The sequence below is a fragment of the Natator depressus genome, chromosome 1 (genome assembly GCF_965152275.1).
Source record: "Natator depressus isolate rNatDep1 chromosome 1, rNatDep2.hap1, whole genome shotgun sequence".
Lineage (NCBI taxonomy): Eukaryota > Metazoa > Chordata > Testudines > Cheloniidae > Natator > Natator depressus.
Genome location: NC_134234.1, coordinates 12,481,003 through 12,498,400, shown reverse-complemented (window position 1 = coordinate 12,498,400; position 17,398 = coordinate 12,481,003). Strand labels below are relative to the sequence as shown.

The following is a 17,398-nucleotide window of genomic DNA, read 5'->3' as shown; positions in this document are numbered from 1 at the left end:
ACAGATGCGCTTATGGCTCATTGCCTGAGGGCATCCACTGATACTAGTTCCAGTGCCTCGTGTACTGTGACGTGAAAGCTACTGTTAAGGAAAAGTTAACACATGTGACTCCATTTTGGTTTGGGGCCCACCACTGTCTAAAAGCAAGCACATCATGCACCAGGAGAGTGTTCCTTAGATACTGCATTCCTGTGAAAACCCTCCCCCTTGTCTCCAGCCTGCCTTGACTCCCGGTTTCTGTTCTTTGTCTGTCCCTAACTCCCTATCTCCTGGCCTTTGATGTGAGGCCTCCCATCCTGATAATAAAAGTTACTGATGCATTTGTGTGCGTGACCTATCAGGTATAATTCGTAATACTACCAGGAAATCCAAAAGCTCATTTGTTGGAGAACCAGTTGATAAGACATGACATTTCATTGTGTGTTTTGGGACACTGAGCCAATGAGTTGATGTTATGCCATGCATGGTTCACACATTGGTGCCCCTAAGTGCTTATGGAATTCTCTTGTATTTCTCCCTCCATGATCCTGGCTAGCGTTTCCCAGTCATTGCTACATATACCAGCACTTCAGCATTGGACTGTTGTTACCTCATTAGCAATTCCAACAACCACCATCTCTCTTCTTGATTAAGCGAAGCCTACCAGCAGAATCTTCACCAGCGGTCGTGGCTTCCTCTCCATTGTGCACATGCCCTCACCATACGAGCTAGTTCCACCCTCAGTCTTGGAGCTAGCTCTTGGATCTTAGAGGACGAATTGAACAGCAGGACAGGCAGTGCCAACGGACGGGGCTCAACACAGAGGCTGGCCACCAATGTACCTGCTTGTGGGACTGCTGTTTTTCTTTACAAGGATTTTAAAACCGAAAAGAGAAGATTACTGACTTCCAAGGTCAAGGTGGTCACCAGATGCAGGGGAAGGAGAGAAAAAGAGCGACTGCTACAGCCAAGAGCTAACGTTGCAAAGGCTGCTCTAGTTTGTGCCACAAGACATTAAAGTGATGCTCTCTGTGGAATTAAATTTTCAGAACAGGGCACAGTAGCTTAGACTGGAGAGTATTTCATGGACACACTAAGCTTACTTTGGGGGAGAAGGTAGATAGAGCTATTTTCTTGTTCCAAGAGAAAAGAGATCCAAGCCTCCTGCTAAGTAAATAAACCAGAGTTCCTTCCTTCCCCCACCACGTTCTTAGAGAAAAGAGCCATCAAAGAGTTCCAATGAGACAGGTATTTATTTAGTTCAAGCGCTAAGGAGTTTTTGTTGTTTTATATTATCAAACAGAGCTGAGGTACCAGTGACATTCCAACACGAAGAAGAGAAGGAACCTTTTCCCCCCTTTTACAATTTCTTCAGCTACTTTGCATCAAGACAAAAAGTGAGTAATGGACAGTTGCAGAATGTACTGTACATCATCAAGCCAGGGTGGGGAGGGGAAAAGAAACAAAGTGGAAATTTTTACCATTTTAAAACCCTATTTAAAACCAAGCCTGTTGTTATGGGTCAACTGGCAGCATGAATGGAGCAAAGAAAAGCTAGACAGCTTGGAATGAGGAAGCACTGTACATACAATAAACATTCTGCTTCCATGTACGTTATCAGGGGAGTTCCTTTCACTAGAAAACGGGGCAGTATTGGAACATGCGTTGAGAGTCATGGACCCTAGCACAATGTTATATATGACTGCAGTCAGTGGATGCAGGGACAAGTTGTTGCTAGTCAGAGGTACGCCCTGGTTTCAGTAGGAATCAACCATGACCAACTGAAAATGTTAAAAACACGAGCTGTCCTGGTTTATGCAACCACAGGGTGTTTAACATGTTCAAGACAACTCCTCGAGGTCAGGTTCTAACCCTCATTTTCTGGCAAAAACAAGTCCTAATGGGCTGATTTTGCAAACCCTTACTCAGATGAGCAGCCCACAGCTTGCACAAGTAGCCCCATTAAAATAAGCAGGATGACTCAGCTGAGTAAGGACTACTTGCTTGAGTGACCATCTGACTTACCTAGGGCCTGGCTTGTCAAACGTTTCAAACTTAGAACTGCAGGGCAAAGAGCTGCTGTTCAAGCACCTTGTTTTAGTGTTTTCTTTATACTTTACTGGAGGCAAAAATGCTGCGTTTGTTTACAGAAATCCGAACTACGAACAACCCAAATTACTTCAAGAATCCAAGCCAAAGAAAACTGAATATTAAAAGCAGCGAGATGGGGTCTTTGTTTTTTGCACAATAAAGGCGACTACAATACAGGAAAAGTAGCCAGGTTTTCCTCCCCACATCAGCTTCTTTGAAATAAAAAATATGATCCTTCGTCATATTTCACTGTTTATTTCAAGACATGCCACGTCAAAAAAAAATCGCCTTTAATATTGCATTATAAAAGCACTTTACATCTCATTTTTGCCTTTAATGTTAAGTTATTGGTATGCAGAGTTATTAGAAACCCAGGGCAGGTATTGATTTGACATTCAACTCCAGAATGCAGAATTCCACACTTTCTCTGCATATTGCCAGGTGACAGCAGTGGGGGAGGGGGGCTATTCCCCCCAGGTTGGTTATTTTCAGTGGGGGAAGGGCAGAAGGGAAGGAGGGAGGAGTCTGAGTGTTTTCAATTCCATCTTTAGACTTTGTCAATTAAGTAGTGCTTGTAAGGCATTTTTTTCCTGCACTGTAACTCAGCAATACTCTTCCTGCAAACAATGTATTTACAATTGTGTTTATTAACTGACAGCAATTTCACAAGGACTAGTAAAGATTACGAGGGTGCGCATCTAGTGTATTGGTTTCTGTGTGTTTCTTGGATAGCTACATCTTGCAACATTGGCAAAGCTCTACACGGATTCCTCAGCAAAACAAAAAATACTGAAAATAGTAAAAAAAAATTAAGCCGAGAAATAAATATAAAAGAAAAATGGTTAACTGTAGCTTAGTTAAATATAAAACTAAATTACTAGCTATTTAACCAAACTATACAGATCTAATGAAAAAACTAAACCAACTTGGAAGACCCAACATAAAAAATGCTAAAAATTAAAGGCATACGTCTGCATAATCGTAAGTTTCTTTCCATCCTATTAAAATTCCCTTTTTCACCTAGGGTCTTTCAAATCTACTTCTATAGACTCACAAGTAAATATCCCCCCCTCCTCAATTTACTTAGGACCATGATAAGGAAACCCACGAGCTGATCCTCAATCCATCCACCCCATATTAACTGTAAATTATTGTAACATTTCTACTTGTTCCATCAAATGCTGTTTTGTCTTTCTACTAAATTTGGACATGCTAATCCACTGACCAAATTGTTTTTAGTGCTGATGCTGAACTTTGTTTAAAACTTCCCTCTTTTTAAAAAATTGCTTTTCTCCCCAATAGCCAAAATGTCACGTTCCAATCTCTCGAGTAATAATTTACTTTATTGGAGTTCTACATAAAAGAAAAAAATGCTTTTAAAACTAATTGTGTATCCAAGACATCTGTTTACTTGTCTCCCGCAAAAGTGTTTCGTTAGCACGTGTCCCTGCCCAAAAAAGCCATCTATCGATATCAGAAAGAAATGTAATATTTCTGGGTCTGCTTTCTTGGAAATTTGTTCATATTGACTCTGCGAAGACTAAGACTCGGTAGCCTTTTTCAGCATCAAAACCCTGCTAAAGTTTCAGGTTTCCAAAATGTTTGGGGCTTGAAAAAAAGATTCAGAGCATCTCACCGTAGAGGATGATTATAGCTTTTTTGTTTATTTTATATTGAAAGGGCAGCATCTAACCCTAAAGGATACGCCAACTCTACCTTTCTTTTGACTGCTGTCTAGTCATTTCCAGTTTGATAGCGAAATCAAGTGGGTAAGATATAAGTGTTATTCTGCACATACCTCTTCACCAAGTCCAACTCAAAATTTACTCAATTTCCATCATTTCAAAGTGCAATATCATAACATTAAAAAAGGAACCAATATTAAGAAATTGTACCTATCTTTTTAAAGTTATAACTGGAATATGCTGGAATATTTTGGCTTTATTTTTTTTTCTTATAAATAATGAAGACACTGACATTCTCTTGTGTGTGTGCTTGTGAAGCTAAGAGATCATCTCCACGAGACAGCCAGCAACGATGAATTGCAATACGTTATTACTGAAAGGGGACGGTTCAAGCCAATATTCACACTGCAGTCAATGAAGAGTAAAGGGAGGGGAAGCAGTGATGTTCTGGAGAAAGGTAAGAGAAGCAACATGGTATTAGCAGGAACAACCTCCTTCACTGACAGGCTGCTCTTGAGGCTTTTCCAGTTTTATGTCAATCACTGGAAGTAAGTAAGTTAAGGCAAACAAGTCGGAGCACTCCCCACCTTGGCCCTGCTGGGTCCAAAGCCAACCTTGCTCTGAATACAGGACCCAGCAATCCTCGTTCTGCCATATTTCTCTGCACTGCCTCTAGGTGGGGCTTTAGGCTGGCATTTTCAGAGAAGCCTAACACAGCTAGGCGCCAACTCCTACTGGTATTCAGTGGGGCACTATCCTTGAAAATCCCAGCCTCAGATAAGTCAAGGTAGATTTCCTAGCCCCCTTTACTGATTTGAGATTTGTGCTAATTACCTAAGGGCGTGCCCAGGCCAGGCTTGGGGTGTCCTTGCCAAGCTCTTCGAAATGCAGTGCCCACCCCTGTAAGATCTTTCCCTTCCTGCTGTCTCCTAATCACCTCTTCCTGTTTCCAAGATATTCTGACAGCAGGAAATGAAAGGTACACAGGTTGAAGATCTAGGGCAGTCTCTAACCCACGGCTAGATTGAAAATGGCTTGTATGTCCAGTGTCTCAAACCACTAGGGCCAGAAACAAACACTATAACCAGTCTTTGCTTTCCAGTGGTAGAGAACAGCAGCTTTCAGCTGGGGGAGACACCCAAAAGTGGGTTACTGAGGAAGCAGCAACACACACAGGCCAGTAGAGCCCAGCAAGAGCAGAGAGAAGCTTGCTCTCTTTTCCCTCCCTCAGCCCTGCTCTCACCAACTCACAGAGAGCAGCTCCTGCACGTCCCCTTCCCTGGTCGCAGCTCCAGGGCAGCGAGGAAGGCCCAGTTCATCTCAGCGCCGCCCCCCCCCCCACACCACCCTTCAGCAACCCCCTCCATGGCCCAAAGCTCACAACTGTTTCCATTTACAGAGGACTGAGGGCTATGGTGGACCCTGGGACAATTTTTCAACCACTCTGTGGGCCAGGGTCTAGGGAAGACAGAGTGACTGGTACAGAGTATTTGTCTCCTAGGCCTGACAAATTGTGAAGACTGGATTATAAATAGAGAGAGTTGTCCTGATTATCCTGCTGTTTTAGGAGCCATCATTTTGAAGCTAACACTGCAGCCGTATCTCCTCTGAAAGCAGGAACCCAAATTTCTAATGGCATAAAGCCCAGGTGTCAAACACATGGCTCGCGGGGCAGATCCTACTTTCAGGACCCTTTCTTCCAGCTTGCAACCGCCTCCACATTTCAAAGGCATTCAACCTGCAGCTCCTGCACGTCAACTTCAACAGGGCTGGACCCATGAAGTGGGAGGAGCTTAAGAGAACTCATACCTGATTGGTCACAGGCATCTGCGCTCCTCCTCACTCCCCTTCTCCCTGAGTGCCTACAAGGGCTGCCGTGTCCCAGCTTAAAGAGACTTCTTCCCAGCCTCTCGCTGCCACTGCAGAGCCCCATAGCAATGGGGTGAGGAGAGCAGATGCTTCTCTGCTCCCCGACCTCCAGCTTCCTGCTGTTCTAAGCATCCCCAGCCTCACAGAAAAGAGTGCCCACCCCACCACTGTCACTCCACCCCACAGCACCAGTACCAGGAGAGGGAGGGGGCAGGAAAGAAGAAGAGTGAAAGTGAGGAGGCTTAAGTGCCCAAAGGACTAGTGAAAGTTTAACGCCAGGTTCACGGAGTGACAGACGGTAATTTGGCTCTTGCCACAGAACGAATCTGACACCCCTAACAGAAGGCATTCCAATCACTCACAAGTGACTGCCCAGAAATTGGCGATTGTGTGTCAGAACTGCAGTGGGGGGAAGAGGAGGGTAATAAGATGAGATTTAAGGTTTAGCCCCTCAATGTACCAGGTTTAGAAGGGTGCCGTGGCAATGTTACAGACTCAGTTAACTTTTGGCATTGGCCCTGGACTGGATCAGAAAAAGACAATCCCTTTTCATACCATACCCGTCATGGGATTTAGGAGCACTGACCCTCCCACACTACCACACCATTTCTGGACGGCATTCCCAGGCGTTGAGAATGCCTTTGTGGGAAATAATCATGAATCCTTTCCCCCAGCTCTCTCACTGGCGTCACTGAGCAACTTGTGCTGCTTTCCAAAACCTTCCCCTTGCAATGACAGCCAATAGTGAACAATGGCACATGGTCACTCAAACGCTCCCCTCTGACGCAGCCTCTAATAAATGACTCCCTTTGTGGTACTCGGATCCCCAAACCTGACACTCCATCATTACAGTGCACCCAGAGATCACAGGTGGAGCGCTGAACACTAACCCCAGTCACGCTGATTCATGTCAGCTTAGCATAAGTCTAAAATCCGTCTCTGCCCAGCTCGCTCAGGGTGGCACGCAGTTCTTGCGGCTGGTAACACCAATTATCTATTCTTGGGGAGGAAGCTTTTCTTTCCAAGGGATGGAAGGAGATGGTCAGCAAGAAACAAAGAACGGAAGAGTCCTTTGTTACAGTTCTGTCTTGTAGCTTTGAGTCTCTAAATCCTCTCACAGTTAAGAGGAAGCTGTTTGAGAAAGATGCTTAAAACTACAGCTCTGCCAACACCATGCAGCTGAGTTATGGAGCATGAAAGCCTGATGTTTAGCCCAATTTCCTTGTACCCCCATGGTTCTGTAAACAGGTAGTGGGGGGGGGGGGGGACAGAACAAAACTCGCCACTGGTCTTGACCTGCTTCTACAGCACAGGGGACACACAGTGACAAGTTGTTTTGCTATCTGCACTCCGCAGAGAACCCAACTGGAAGTGGCCTTATTGCTCTCCCATTTGGAGATTGGATATAACTCCCTGATGGAGGCAGGAGGAGTCACCGCATGCAGGGATGAGGATCCTGCATCCCAAGAAAAGGGAAAAAATTCCTAGGCAGGAGTTGTAGACCAAGCTGGATGAGCAAGCACCTCAGAAAGGTGATTAAGAAAAAGCAGAACGCCTACAGGGAGTGGAAGAAGGGAGGGATCAGCAAGGAAAGCTACCTTACTGAGGTCAGAACATGTAGGGATAAAGTGAGACAGGCTAAAAGTCAAGTAGAGTTGGACCTTGCAAAGGGAATTAAAACCAATAGTAAAAGGTTCTATAGTCATATAAATAAGAAGAAAACAAAGAAAGAAGAAGTGGGACCGCTAAACACTGAGGATGGAGTGGAGGTCAAGGATAATCTAGGCATGGCCCAATATCTAAACAAATACTTTGCCTCAGTCTTTAATAAGACTAAAGAGGATCTTAGGGATAATGGTAGCATGACAAATGGGAATGAGGATATGGAGGTAGACATTACCATATTTGAGGTAGAAGCCAAACTCAAACAGCTTAATGGGACTAAATCGGGGGGCCCAGATAATCTTCATCCAAGAATATTAAAGGAATTGGCACATGAAATTGCAAGCCCATTAGCAAGAATTTTTAATGAATCTGTAAACTCAGGGGTTGTACCGTATGATTGGAGAATTGCTAACAGTTCCTATTTTTAAGAAAGGGAAAAAAAGTGATCCGGGTAATTATAGGCCTGTAAGTTTGACATCTGTAGTATGCAAGGTCTTGGAAAAAATTTTGAAGGAGAAGGTAGTTAAGGACATTGAAGTCAATGGTAAATGGGACAAAATACAACATGGTTTTACAAAAGGTAGATCGTGCCAAACCAACCTGACTCCTTCTTTGAGAAAGTAACAGATTTTTTAGACAAAGGAAAAACACAGTGGATCTAATTTACCTAGATTTTAGTAAGACATTTGATACGGTGCCACATGGGGAATTATTAGTTAAATTGGATAAGATGGGGATCAATAGGAAAATTGAAAGGTGGATAAGGAATTGGTTAAAGGGGAGACTACAACGGGTCCTACTGAAAGGTGAACTGTCAGGCTGGAGGGAGGTTACCAGTGGAGTTCCTCAAGGATCGGTTTTGGGACCAATCTTATTTAATCTTTTTATTACTGACCTTGGCACAAAAAGTGGGAGTGTGCTAATAAAGTTTGCGGATGATACAAAGCTGGGAGGTATTGCCAATTTAGAGAAGGACAGGGATATCCTACAGGAGGATCTGGATGACCTTGTAAACTGGAGTAATAGTAATAGGATGAAATTTAATAGTGAGAAGTGTAAGGTCATGTATTTAGGGATTAATAACAAGAATTTTAGTTATAAGCTGGGGACGCATCAATTAGAAGTAACGGAGGAGGAAAAGGACCTTGGAGTATTGGTTGATCATAGGATGACTATGAGCCGCCAATGTGATATAGCCATGAAAAAAGCTGATGCAGTCTTGGGATGCATCAGGAGAGGTATTTCCAGTAGGGATAAGAAGGTTTTAGTACCATTATACAAGGCACTGGTGAGACCTCACCTGGAATACTGTGTGCAGTTCTGGTCTCCCATGTTTAAGAAGGATGGAACAGGTACAGAGAAGGGCTACTAGGATGATTCGAGGAATGGAAAACTTGTCTTATGAAAGGAGACTCAAAGAGCTTGGCTTGTTTGGCCTAACCAAAAGAAGGCTGAGGGGAGATATGATTGCTCTCTATAAATATATCAGAGGGATAAATACTGGAGAGGGAGAGGAATTATTTAAGCTCAGTACCAATGTGGACACAAGAACAAATGGATATAAACTGGCCACCAGGAAATTTAGACTAGAAATTAGACAAAGGTTTCTAACCATTAGAGGAGTGAAGTTTTGGAATAGCCTTCCAAGGGAAGAGGTGGGGGCAAAAGATCTATCTGGCTTTAAGATTAAACTCGGTAAGTTTATGGAGGAGATGGTATGATGTGATAACATGGTTTTGGTAATTAAATATTCATGGTAAATAGGCCCAATGGCCTGTGATGGGATATTAGATGGGGTGGGATCCGAGTTACCCAGGAAAGAATTTTCTGTAGTGTCTGGCTGATGAATCTTGCCCATATGCTCAGGGTTTAGCTGATCGCCATATTTGGGGTCGGGAAGGAATTTTCCTCCAGGACAGATTGGAAGAGGCCCTGGAGGTTTTTCGCTTTCCTCTGTAGCATGGGGCACGGGTCACTTGCTGGAGGATTCTCTGCTCCTTGAAGTCTTTAAACTACAATTTGAGGACTTCAATAGCACAGATATAGGTGTGAGGTTTTTTGCAGGAGTGGTGGGTGAAATTCAGTGGCCTGCGTTGTGCAGGTGGTCAGACTAGATGATCATAAGGGTCCCTTCTGACCTAAATATCTACGAATCTAACACTGTCCTTCTCATTAATAAAATCTGCACTGATTACCCTGTCAGCTGTATGCTGCTGAGAAAGGGTCCTTGATTAATCAAGTACATATCACACAGAAAGCCCAGGATTTAGCAGCTGCAACCTACAGCTGCTAAAATCATGTTTTTTAACTCTGCAACAAATGTGATGCTTAAAAGGTCTTTCGTTTACATCTGATACAATCACTTCCTCTACTCCAAGTGTGCTCTCTCACAGTTCCTGCCTCATTCCTTGCCAAACAGTACTATAGAGCTCCACCTTCACTAACTCATAGGCTCATAATGCCAGCTACTTATTTGAAACAGATTATCACCTAAAACCTCCCCTCTATCCTCTACCTGCTTTTTCAAATAAGATCATCAAGATCTGCTGTGATTTCCTCTCCTCCTTCTCCACTCTTACCTCCTTATCATCCATGCTGATTCTCACCTCTCACCCTCCAACTCCTTCAGCACCACCCACAAAAAAATCCATCCACTTCCACTCTAATGCCCTCTCTTAACAACTGCTCTCTCCTTTGGCATCATTCCCTTGAGATAAGCATGCGCATGTCCCCCATACTCAAAAAAAAGACCCTTCTCCAATGACTGCGCCATTTCCCTTCTTCCTTGCAGTGTCAAGAGAAGCAGAGATGATGGGGGAGGAAGAGGTCAGACTGATTGCAACTGAAGGGTTGTAGGTGGGGTATGGAGATTACTGATTGCACACAACTTCTCAAGGTCTTTTCCTGCCTTAGCTTTTGTGACTATCACCTGGACCTACCACCTCTGAGCAAAGCACCTCTTGGGGAAATCCCCTTATGCTTCTCTCCAAGCGGCTCCTGTCAGGGCACCCCTAGCCATTTCTCTTGACAATGAGTGATCTTTGTTGCAGGCAACTCGGAAACCTGCCTTTACACTCCTGACCTGCCTCCATTCAGCTGTCTTTCCCCCTCAGCCCTCCTCATTCGTTAGCCACTGACAATGCATTGATCTCCTGTTATTTGGGCCTGTCAGTTTGGCACCCAAGACTTGCAGCTTTATCCTCTAGACCAGGGGTTCTCAACCTTTCTTTTCTGAGCCCCCCCCCCCCCCCCCAATGCTATAAAAACTCCCCGGCCCACCTGTGCCACAACAACTGATTTTCTGCATATAAAAGCCAAGGGTGGCATTAGGGGGTAGCAAGCAGGGCATTTGCCTGTGGCCCCATGCCACAGGGGGCCTCATGAAGCTACATTGTTGAGGCTTCGGCTTCAGCCCCGGGTGGCGGGACTCAGGGCCCCGGGCTTCAGTCCCACGTGGTGGGGCTTCGGCTTTCTGCCCCGAGCCCCATCAAGTTTAACACTGTCCCTGCTTGGCGGCATCCCTGAAACCTGATCACAGCCTCCCGGGGCCCCTGGACCCTTGGTTAAGAACCTCTGCTCTATAAAACATCTCAGATCCAGCCTTCTCTGTCCAGACCACAAACTCTTCGGGGCTCTCTCTTGACTACTGCAAACTCCTCCTCTGTAGCCTCCTTGACATCCAACCTGTTCAAAATGCTGGGCTAAGAATTCCCTTGCCTGGTGATCTGACCATGTCACCCTCCTTTTAATTCCCTTTTCCACCACATTAAATTCAGGCCTCTTGTCCCACTTCCAAGGCACTTCCCAGCTGACCATCCCTACACCTATCCATTCACGTCACTGCATAACCCTCATCCCTCTACTCCACCAGTGATCCCAGACTCAGCACCTCCCTCAGCTTCTTTACAGCTTATTCCACATCTCCACGCTGCTTCTACAGCCCAGAACACCCTCGCTGAACTAGTCTGTAAGGATCGTACCCTTTCCTCAACACACGCTTCTGTGATGCCTAAGCAATTAGCCAACTAGCAGCTAGGCAATGGCCACAGGGGCAGGTTTTATATTTATACCTCTCCCTTCCCACATCCTGTGTCTGTTTCTCAGGGACTGCATGTCCCGATGCACGAAAGCCCCTAGCTGTACATCCACAGAATCATGGCTCGAAGACGTAAAGGATACTGTCTTCTCTGCTTTTGTCCTGTGTGCTCTCCATTCCAGGCAAGGCAGCTGCCACGCGTCGGAAAAGCTGAAAAAGAGAAAGATAAAACTGATTAAATGCATAGTAACATTTGTGACAATGTATTCCAATTCTGCCACACAAAACAGAATGACTTCATACCTGCTTGTCTACTATCTCAAAATCTGCACTGGCTACCCTAGGAGACCAACACCCACAGTAACCTTTGGATCTGGGACTCCGAGAAGTGCACATCCTCGTTAACACTGGAAGTTAAATTAGCTGGACTCACTGGCTACGTAGTAACAGTTAACCCACGAATGTCTTTGGAAACAAAGAACTCAGTGTGGGAGACAGGAACCCCAGAGTTCCAATCTTGGTTATGGCACCGATTTGCAGAATGACCGTAGGCAAATCACTTCACTTCGGACAGTCTGTCCATGTGTAACGTGAGAATTCAGAGCCTCCCAACTGCATGGAAAGCTACGTGTTAGTTAATGGTTACACATTCAGAGAAACATACCATGCACTAGACAAATGCCAAGTTCTAGCATGAGAACGTATGCCTCAAGTGTACGGTGATTCTGGTTCTTGCCATACTTTCTTTGTCAGATGCTCGTTTGTCCTTTCCACTTACGTGTACTTTTTGCCTCTAATTCATACCAATGAAAATGTGGTTAGACAGGTATGTCCAGCTACGCGGTGTTTTAAAGTGAGGGACGACGCTGAAACCTACCTTTTCCCCTCTTCTGTGCCTTCTACAATTAGCCAGTATCTTTCCTGTAATGTGGAGCTCAGCTTTGTGTAGCGTCTGCCAGATGGCGTTTCCCCAGCCCTCTGGACAGACAACCACCTGCAACTGTTTGCCACTAGGGGCCTATGCCACCAATCCCATTCACTATTTCTCTGTTAATAATGTATTTCCGAACGTTATACATCAGAGTTCATGTGTGACATGGGAAATGTTTTCCTCACGCTGTGGAATTCTGATATTTTCCTGCAGGAGAATCATGTAGTGAAGGATTACGCCTTTGCTGAACTGTGTTCTCCAGAGTCACTGTGAGAACCAGCCACATCAAGCAGATGAGAATGGCACAGCCCTCCACAGCGCCATTCTGTGTTTCCCAGTGCCTCTGGGAATTACGTACAGACTCAGGCATGATCCTCTGGGGTGTGAGATGAGGAGATGCACGAGATTACCTGTCTTTTCTTTCTGTAGCCCCTGCAGAATAACCCCAGCAAGAGCAGAGGATTGGATCTATGCTAGCGTACACAGCACATGCCCAGTAGTAGACACAAGAGTGAAACTGACACACCAAGTCAGTTAAACTTTCACAAGGTTAACAGCGAGCTTACCAAGTACTACATGCCTGTGTGTTGAGAAGCACCATGGGCACTGGACTGGAAGATTCCAGGTGCTTGGGAGTTTTGCAGTCAGTCGGCTGAGCACATACATGACTATAACCTGCAGACACAATGCTTGCTACAGAAACCGACACCAAGTGTCTGAACCCCACAGTCATTGCGTCAGCCTTACAGCAGTGTCCCTCTGAAGGCATCCCATTATTCTTTCACCGATCTCCTTGGATAACACCAAACTTTCCTCCATCTACTCCAATAACCTAGCTTCCACAGGAAACTGAACAACTTAGAGAACTACTTCGAGAGACATCCAGGGTGAATCTGTTCATACTACGAATTTACCCCCGTAAACAATGCTGAAATGAAATCCAGTAAGACTTTGTTGGCATGACCAGCTATGCAAGTGTTACTGGAATAAAAAAAAGACCAGCCTCTCAGCTCCATCACATGTAGGCATGATCTTCCTAGGGCAGGGCTACACACTGCGTTTGGAGTCTGCCCTATGTCTGTTTGTCATTACTATTCGTTACTGATTGGGTGGCAGGCTGCTATAAGGTGTGATGCCAAACTAACAAGAGGTATAAGATAGGCATTAGCAAAGCAATTTCCCCCGCAGCACCTATCAACATCTCAACTCTGTTCTTGAGGGATCAGCATTCATGTCGCACTCCCCTTAAGTACGCGGCCTAAGCCAGGGAAGCTAATGATCAGACTCAGTAATGAATCCTGATCATGTGCCACCTAAAGCACATTGCGCTTCTGCTAAGAAGGGACCACTCAAACATCTCCATTCTTTATGTCCGTTCAGTCCTTAGCCAACAAAACCAGATGCACAATGTTCACTAGGACATGAACTGAACAGAACAAATTTATTTCATGCAGGCCCAGTCAGACTCTGATGGCTGAAGCACCAGTCTGGGATGGATTTGAACCAATGACCTAGAAGTACAAAACTTTGTATCCTGGTGCTGGTCTCCATGTCCTCCCACAATTCCCCTGAACCATCCAGACAGTCACAGCTCTGAAAGGGTTACCTGAATTCTCGTACACCAGCTACAGTAAAGCACTAAAGAGCAGTCACTGACAAGAAATACCAACAAAGCACACTGGCTTTTCAGATGCTTAACAATACTGTCCATCAGCGGTGGATGGGAGGCAGGCAGGCAAGGAAGCCTATAGGATAAATGCCTGTTGTTCTTAAGTGTGAAAGGATGGAAGGATTTGCTGATCAGGAAATAATTAAACCAATTTGTCATGATAATAGGGGAACTAGACTTTAAGTATCTGGCCAGCTTGAGTTCTGGTATCAAGACATCCTATCAGATGGTCAATTTCTCACTCCCGTCTCACATCCATTCCCCTACCTCTGCTTCCCAAAAGAGAGTCCTGCCAGCACACTTCATACATAGCTGCCAGGAAAAGCAGCACAGCCTCCAATGCATTTTTCAAGAGGCCGTTTTTTAAACTAGAAAGACACTGGCACTTTGCCTGGGTCACAGGAGGAAGCCGGGGAGAGAGAGAGTCTCCTTTCCCGTATGATCAGGAGGATTTTCATGGCCATTATGATCAAATGATTTGCAGACAGCCCTGCCAACCCCATTACTTTTATTCATATTTAAAGAAGGATTTGGTCAGCTCTCTCAATGTAAAATTGATCATCCTCCTTAAGAGGCAAAATCTTTACAGCCAGTGATCCAAGAAGCTACTTAAGATCCCATCTCTTCTTCCTCTGCCAGTCCTAAGAGTCTAGTAGTATTATATTGGTGCTTATTGCTCTTCCAGAACTGAAATGCCTTATTCTCTTTCGGTAGTGACTTTGGGATAAGCCACACATGGTCACACATTATTGGCAGTGTCTGAATTCCCTCTTTACCAACTCATCCTTTCCTGCCTAGCATTTCATTTGTTCTCCAAGCATTCACTACCAAGCTGGTCAGATTTTACATTTAAGGCACCAATGTGCTTTTTCAGTTGAGTCCTATAATGAATGTCTCCCTCCAGCAAGGAATACAAGTCTCACTTCACAGCTGCCACCTTTATAACTGGCCTCTGGATGTAGAACAGTCCCATAAAATAATCTAACCTTTTCTGGGGCAGGATTGTTTCATCACCACACTGCAATACAAACCGACAGCAAACTCATCTCAAAAGGCCCACAAGTTTCTCATCGGGATCATCCCATTGTCAGGGGAGGTGGTAGCCTTCCCACCCCTGTAAAATAATCCTTAGTAGCTGGCTCTCTCTCAGGTCTTGGGGCTTCTGCAGGGCCAGATCTCTGCTGAAAGAAGTCCTGCAGGTCTGTCTCAGACACAGTGAACGTGTTTTTTAGGAGCTGAAAGCGTAGTCACCTCTAAAAATTTTGCACAAGAAAAACTGAACACAGATGGCAAGATCTTCAGGGCAGGGAAATTGCCTTTAAAGCACCATGAACATTTATGATGGCTGTATAAATAATAATAAACTGAGCTGCAGGGCAATGTAGCCTAGTGATAACTTCTGTTCAACAGGATGCTCTCATCATTCTCAGCCCTGGAACGACACAGAGAAGGTGAGAGTCAGATGGAGGTGTCAAAAGAGAAGGTGCTGGCACAAAATAATTAAAGAACAGAAAGTCACCAGGACCAACAGTATCAAGCCAAGAGTGCAGAAGGAATTTAAGAATGAAGGGCCTGAGCGGCCAACCAAAAATATATACTAGCAACCATTAAACTGGCAACGAGGAGTCCGGTGGCACCTTCAAGACGAACAGATTTATTTGGACATAAGCTTTTGTGGGTAAAAATAAATCTGTTCGTCTTGAAGGTGCCACCGGACTCCTTGTTGTTTTTGTGGATACAGACTAACATGGCTACCCCTGATACTTGAGACCATACTGGAGGGTGGCAAACTGATCTGGAGGTAAGTTGGGCAGTCACCCATCCCATGCTGAAGCATTTCATTTGTGAAAGACATGCAGTAAATGACACAAAAAATAGAACTATTCCTTTAAAACTTCAAGGATGCTTTACTTTACCCTTCACTTCCGGCAGATTTAATCCAGATTCTCAGAGTCGGCTCTCTAGGTTTTTTCCACCTGGCCTAGTTCCGCTCTCACATCTTCCTGACAGTCCCAAAGAAAAGCCTCATCTGGCTTCATGATCTATGCTGTGGAAATGCCTCTCCCCTGAGCTCTCAAAATAAGGCTTTTATATTGTAGGCAAAGCCCAAGTAACTCACAAGTGAACTAAGCCTTATTACTCCACATCAAGTATATGCAACCAAATCCCATATACAAACAGACCTAGCTACTCTCGGTTCCTCTGGGTCACAGGTGGCTACTCTGCCACACGAGCATTGTTCTTCTCTTTAGGAAAGCCAGTAGGGGCGGACTCTGGGATTTACACCACTGAATCTTAAAAATAGAATTCCAAATCTCCAAGACAAGCGTGGGCATGGGGCAGCCCAGCATGGCTTCTGGGGCAGAAAATCTATTTGAATTATTCGAGGATGTCAATAAAAGCAGAGAGAGAACTGACCGATATAATTCAGACTTTCAATCCTGCAAGAAGTTAAAACAACTTAAGGGGCCAAGAGGAGAGGGATAAAATTCTGCCAAGCAAGAGAAACTGGCTAAGAGGGAAAACAAGGAATACAATGTTTATTTTCAACAAGGCAAAAAGCTGGATGCTTCAAGGATCCACAGTAAGGTTAGTGCATTCTTAAATGATCTGGAGAAAAGGGGAGGAGAGGAAGGGGGAACTACCAAGTTGGCAAGGTTCACAGACAAGAGAGTGACTGGTGATTTAGGTTCATCTAACCTGAGTAACTCCAGAGGGATTTCAAGCTAGCCAAATGGGTTGCACAATGGCAGATGAAATTCACTGTGGACAAATGCAAGTTAATGCACATTAGAAAAATAATTTGAACTACTCAAGCAGATTTGCTGGTTCTGGACAGCTCAATAATTCTGCTAGATGCACAGCAGCAGTCGAAAAATGTTAGGATGCTCACAGAATGGACGAGACGCTCAAAGTGAAAAAAACTCAAGTACCCTCCTATGGCTATTTCACCATCCCGGCCAAAGTACATACTACCGAAGAGAGAAATTCAAAATCATCAATCCCATCTCCCAGCTATGGATTTCGGGTACTTGTACGATAGACCTCGTTACTGTAGCACAAGTACGTCACTCTCTTTAGGTACCTGGGAGGTGGGGGACTGCTATTTTCTCTATCTGTACAATGGGGATCTGAAGCACAACACCGAAGTGACTTCCCCAGGCACAGGAGACGTCTGTGGCAAAACTGGGAATTGAACCTGGGTTTCCCCAAGTCGCAGGTTAGCACCCTAGCCACTGGGCAACCATCCTCTCTCTCCCCCCTTCCCCCCCCGAACCTTTAAATATCCAAGTGCTGGGAAAGAGCCAAGAAGGAGACAAAACAAGCCACTGGGAGCTCCCCCCATGCAAACTAGGGGTAAAGAAAGGGAGGAGGAGCGGCGACATTGTAGTTCAGCAGGCAGCAGCGGTTTTAAGATGAAATTGTAAAGGCAAGTGATGAGAAAGATGAAGGGAGGCACTGGAACTCCGAGG

General features: G+C 44.9%; 1 protein-coding gene across 2 annotated transcripts in view; it reads right to left on the bottom strand.

Moving 5' to 3' along the window:
- Positions 1-1,223: 1,223 nt before the first annotated feature.
- The window catches only part of RAB6A (RAB6A, member RAS oncogene family), a 104,298-nt gene continuing 88,123 nt past the window's right edge, over positions 1,224-17,398 (bottom strand). The window contains exons 7-8 of one of the 2 annotated variants that reach the window (XM_074954849.1): positions 11,469-11,535; positions 1,224-4,297 (exon numbers count right to left, since the gene is read on the bottom strand). In XM_074954849.1, the coding sequence (XP_074810950.1) occupies positions 4,233-4,297; positions 11,469-11,535 (132 nt within the window). In that variant the 3' untranslated portion in view covers positions 1,224-4,232. The remainder of the gene's footprint in view (positions 4,298-11,468; positions 11,536-17,398) is intronic. The other variant, XM_074954840.1, reaches the window with a different exon arrangement.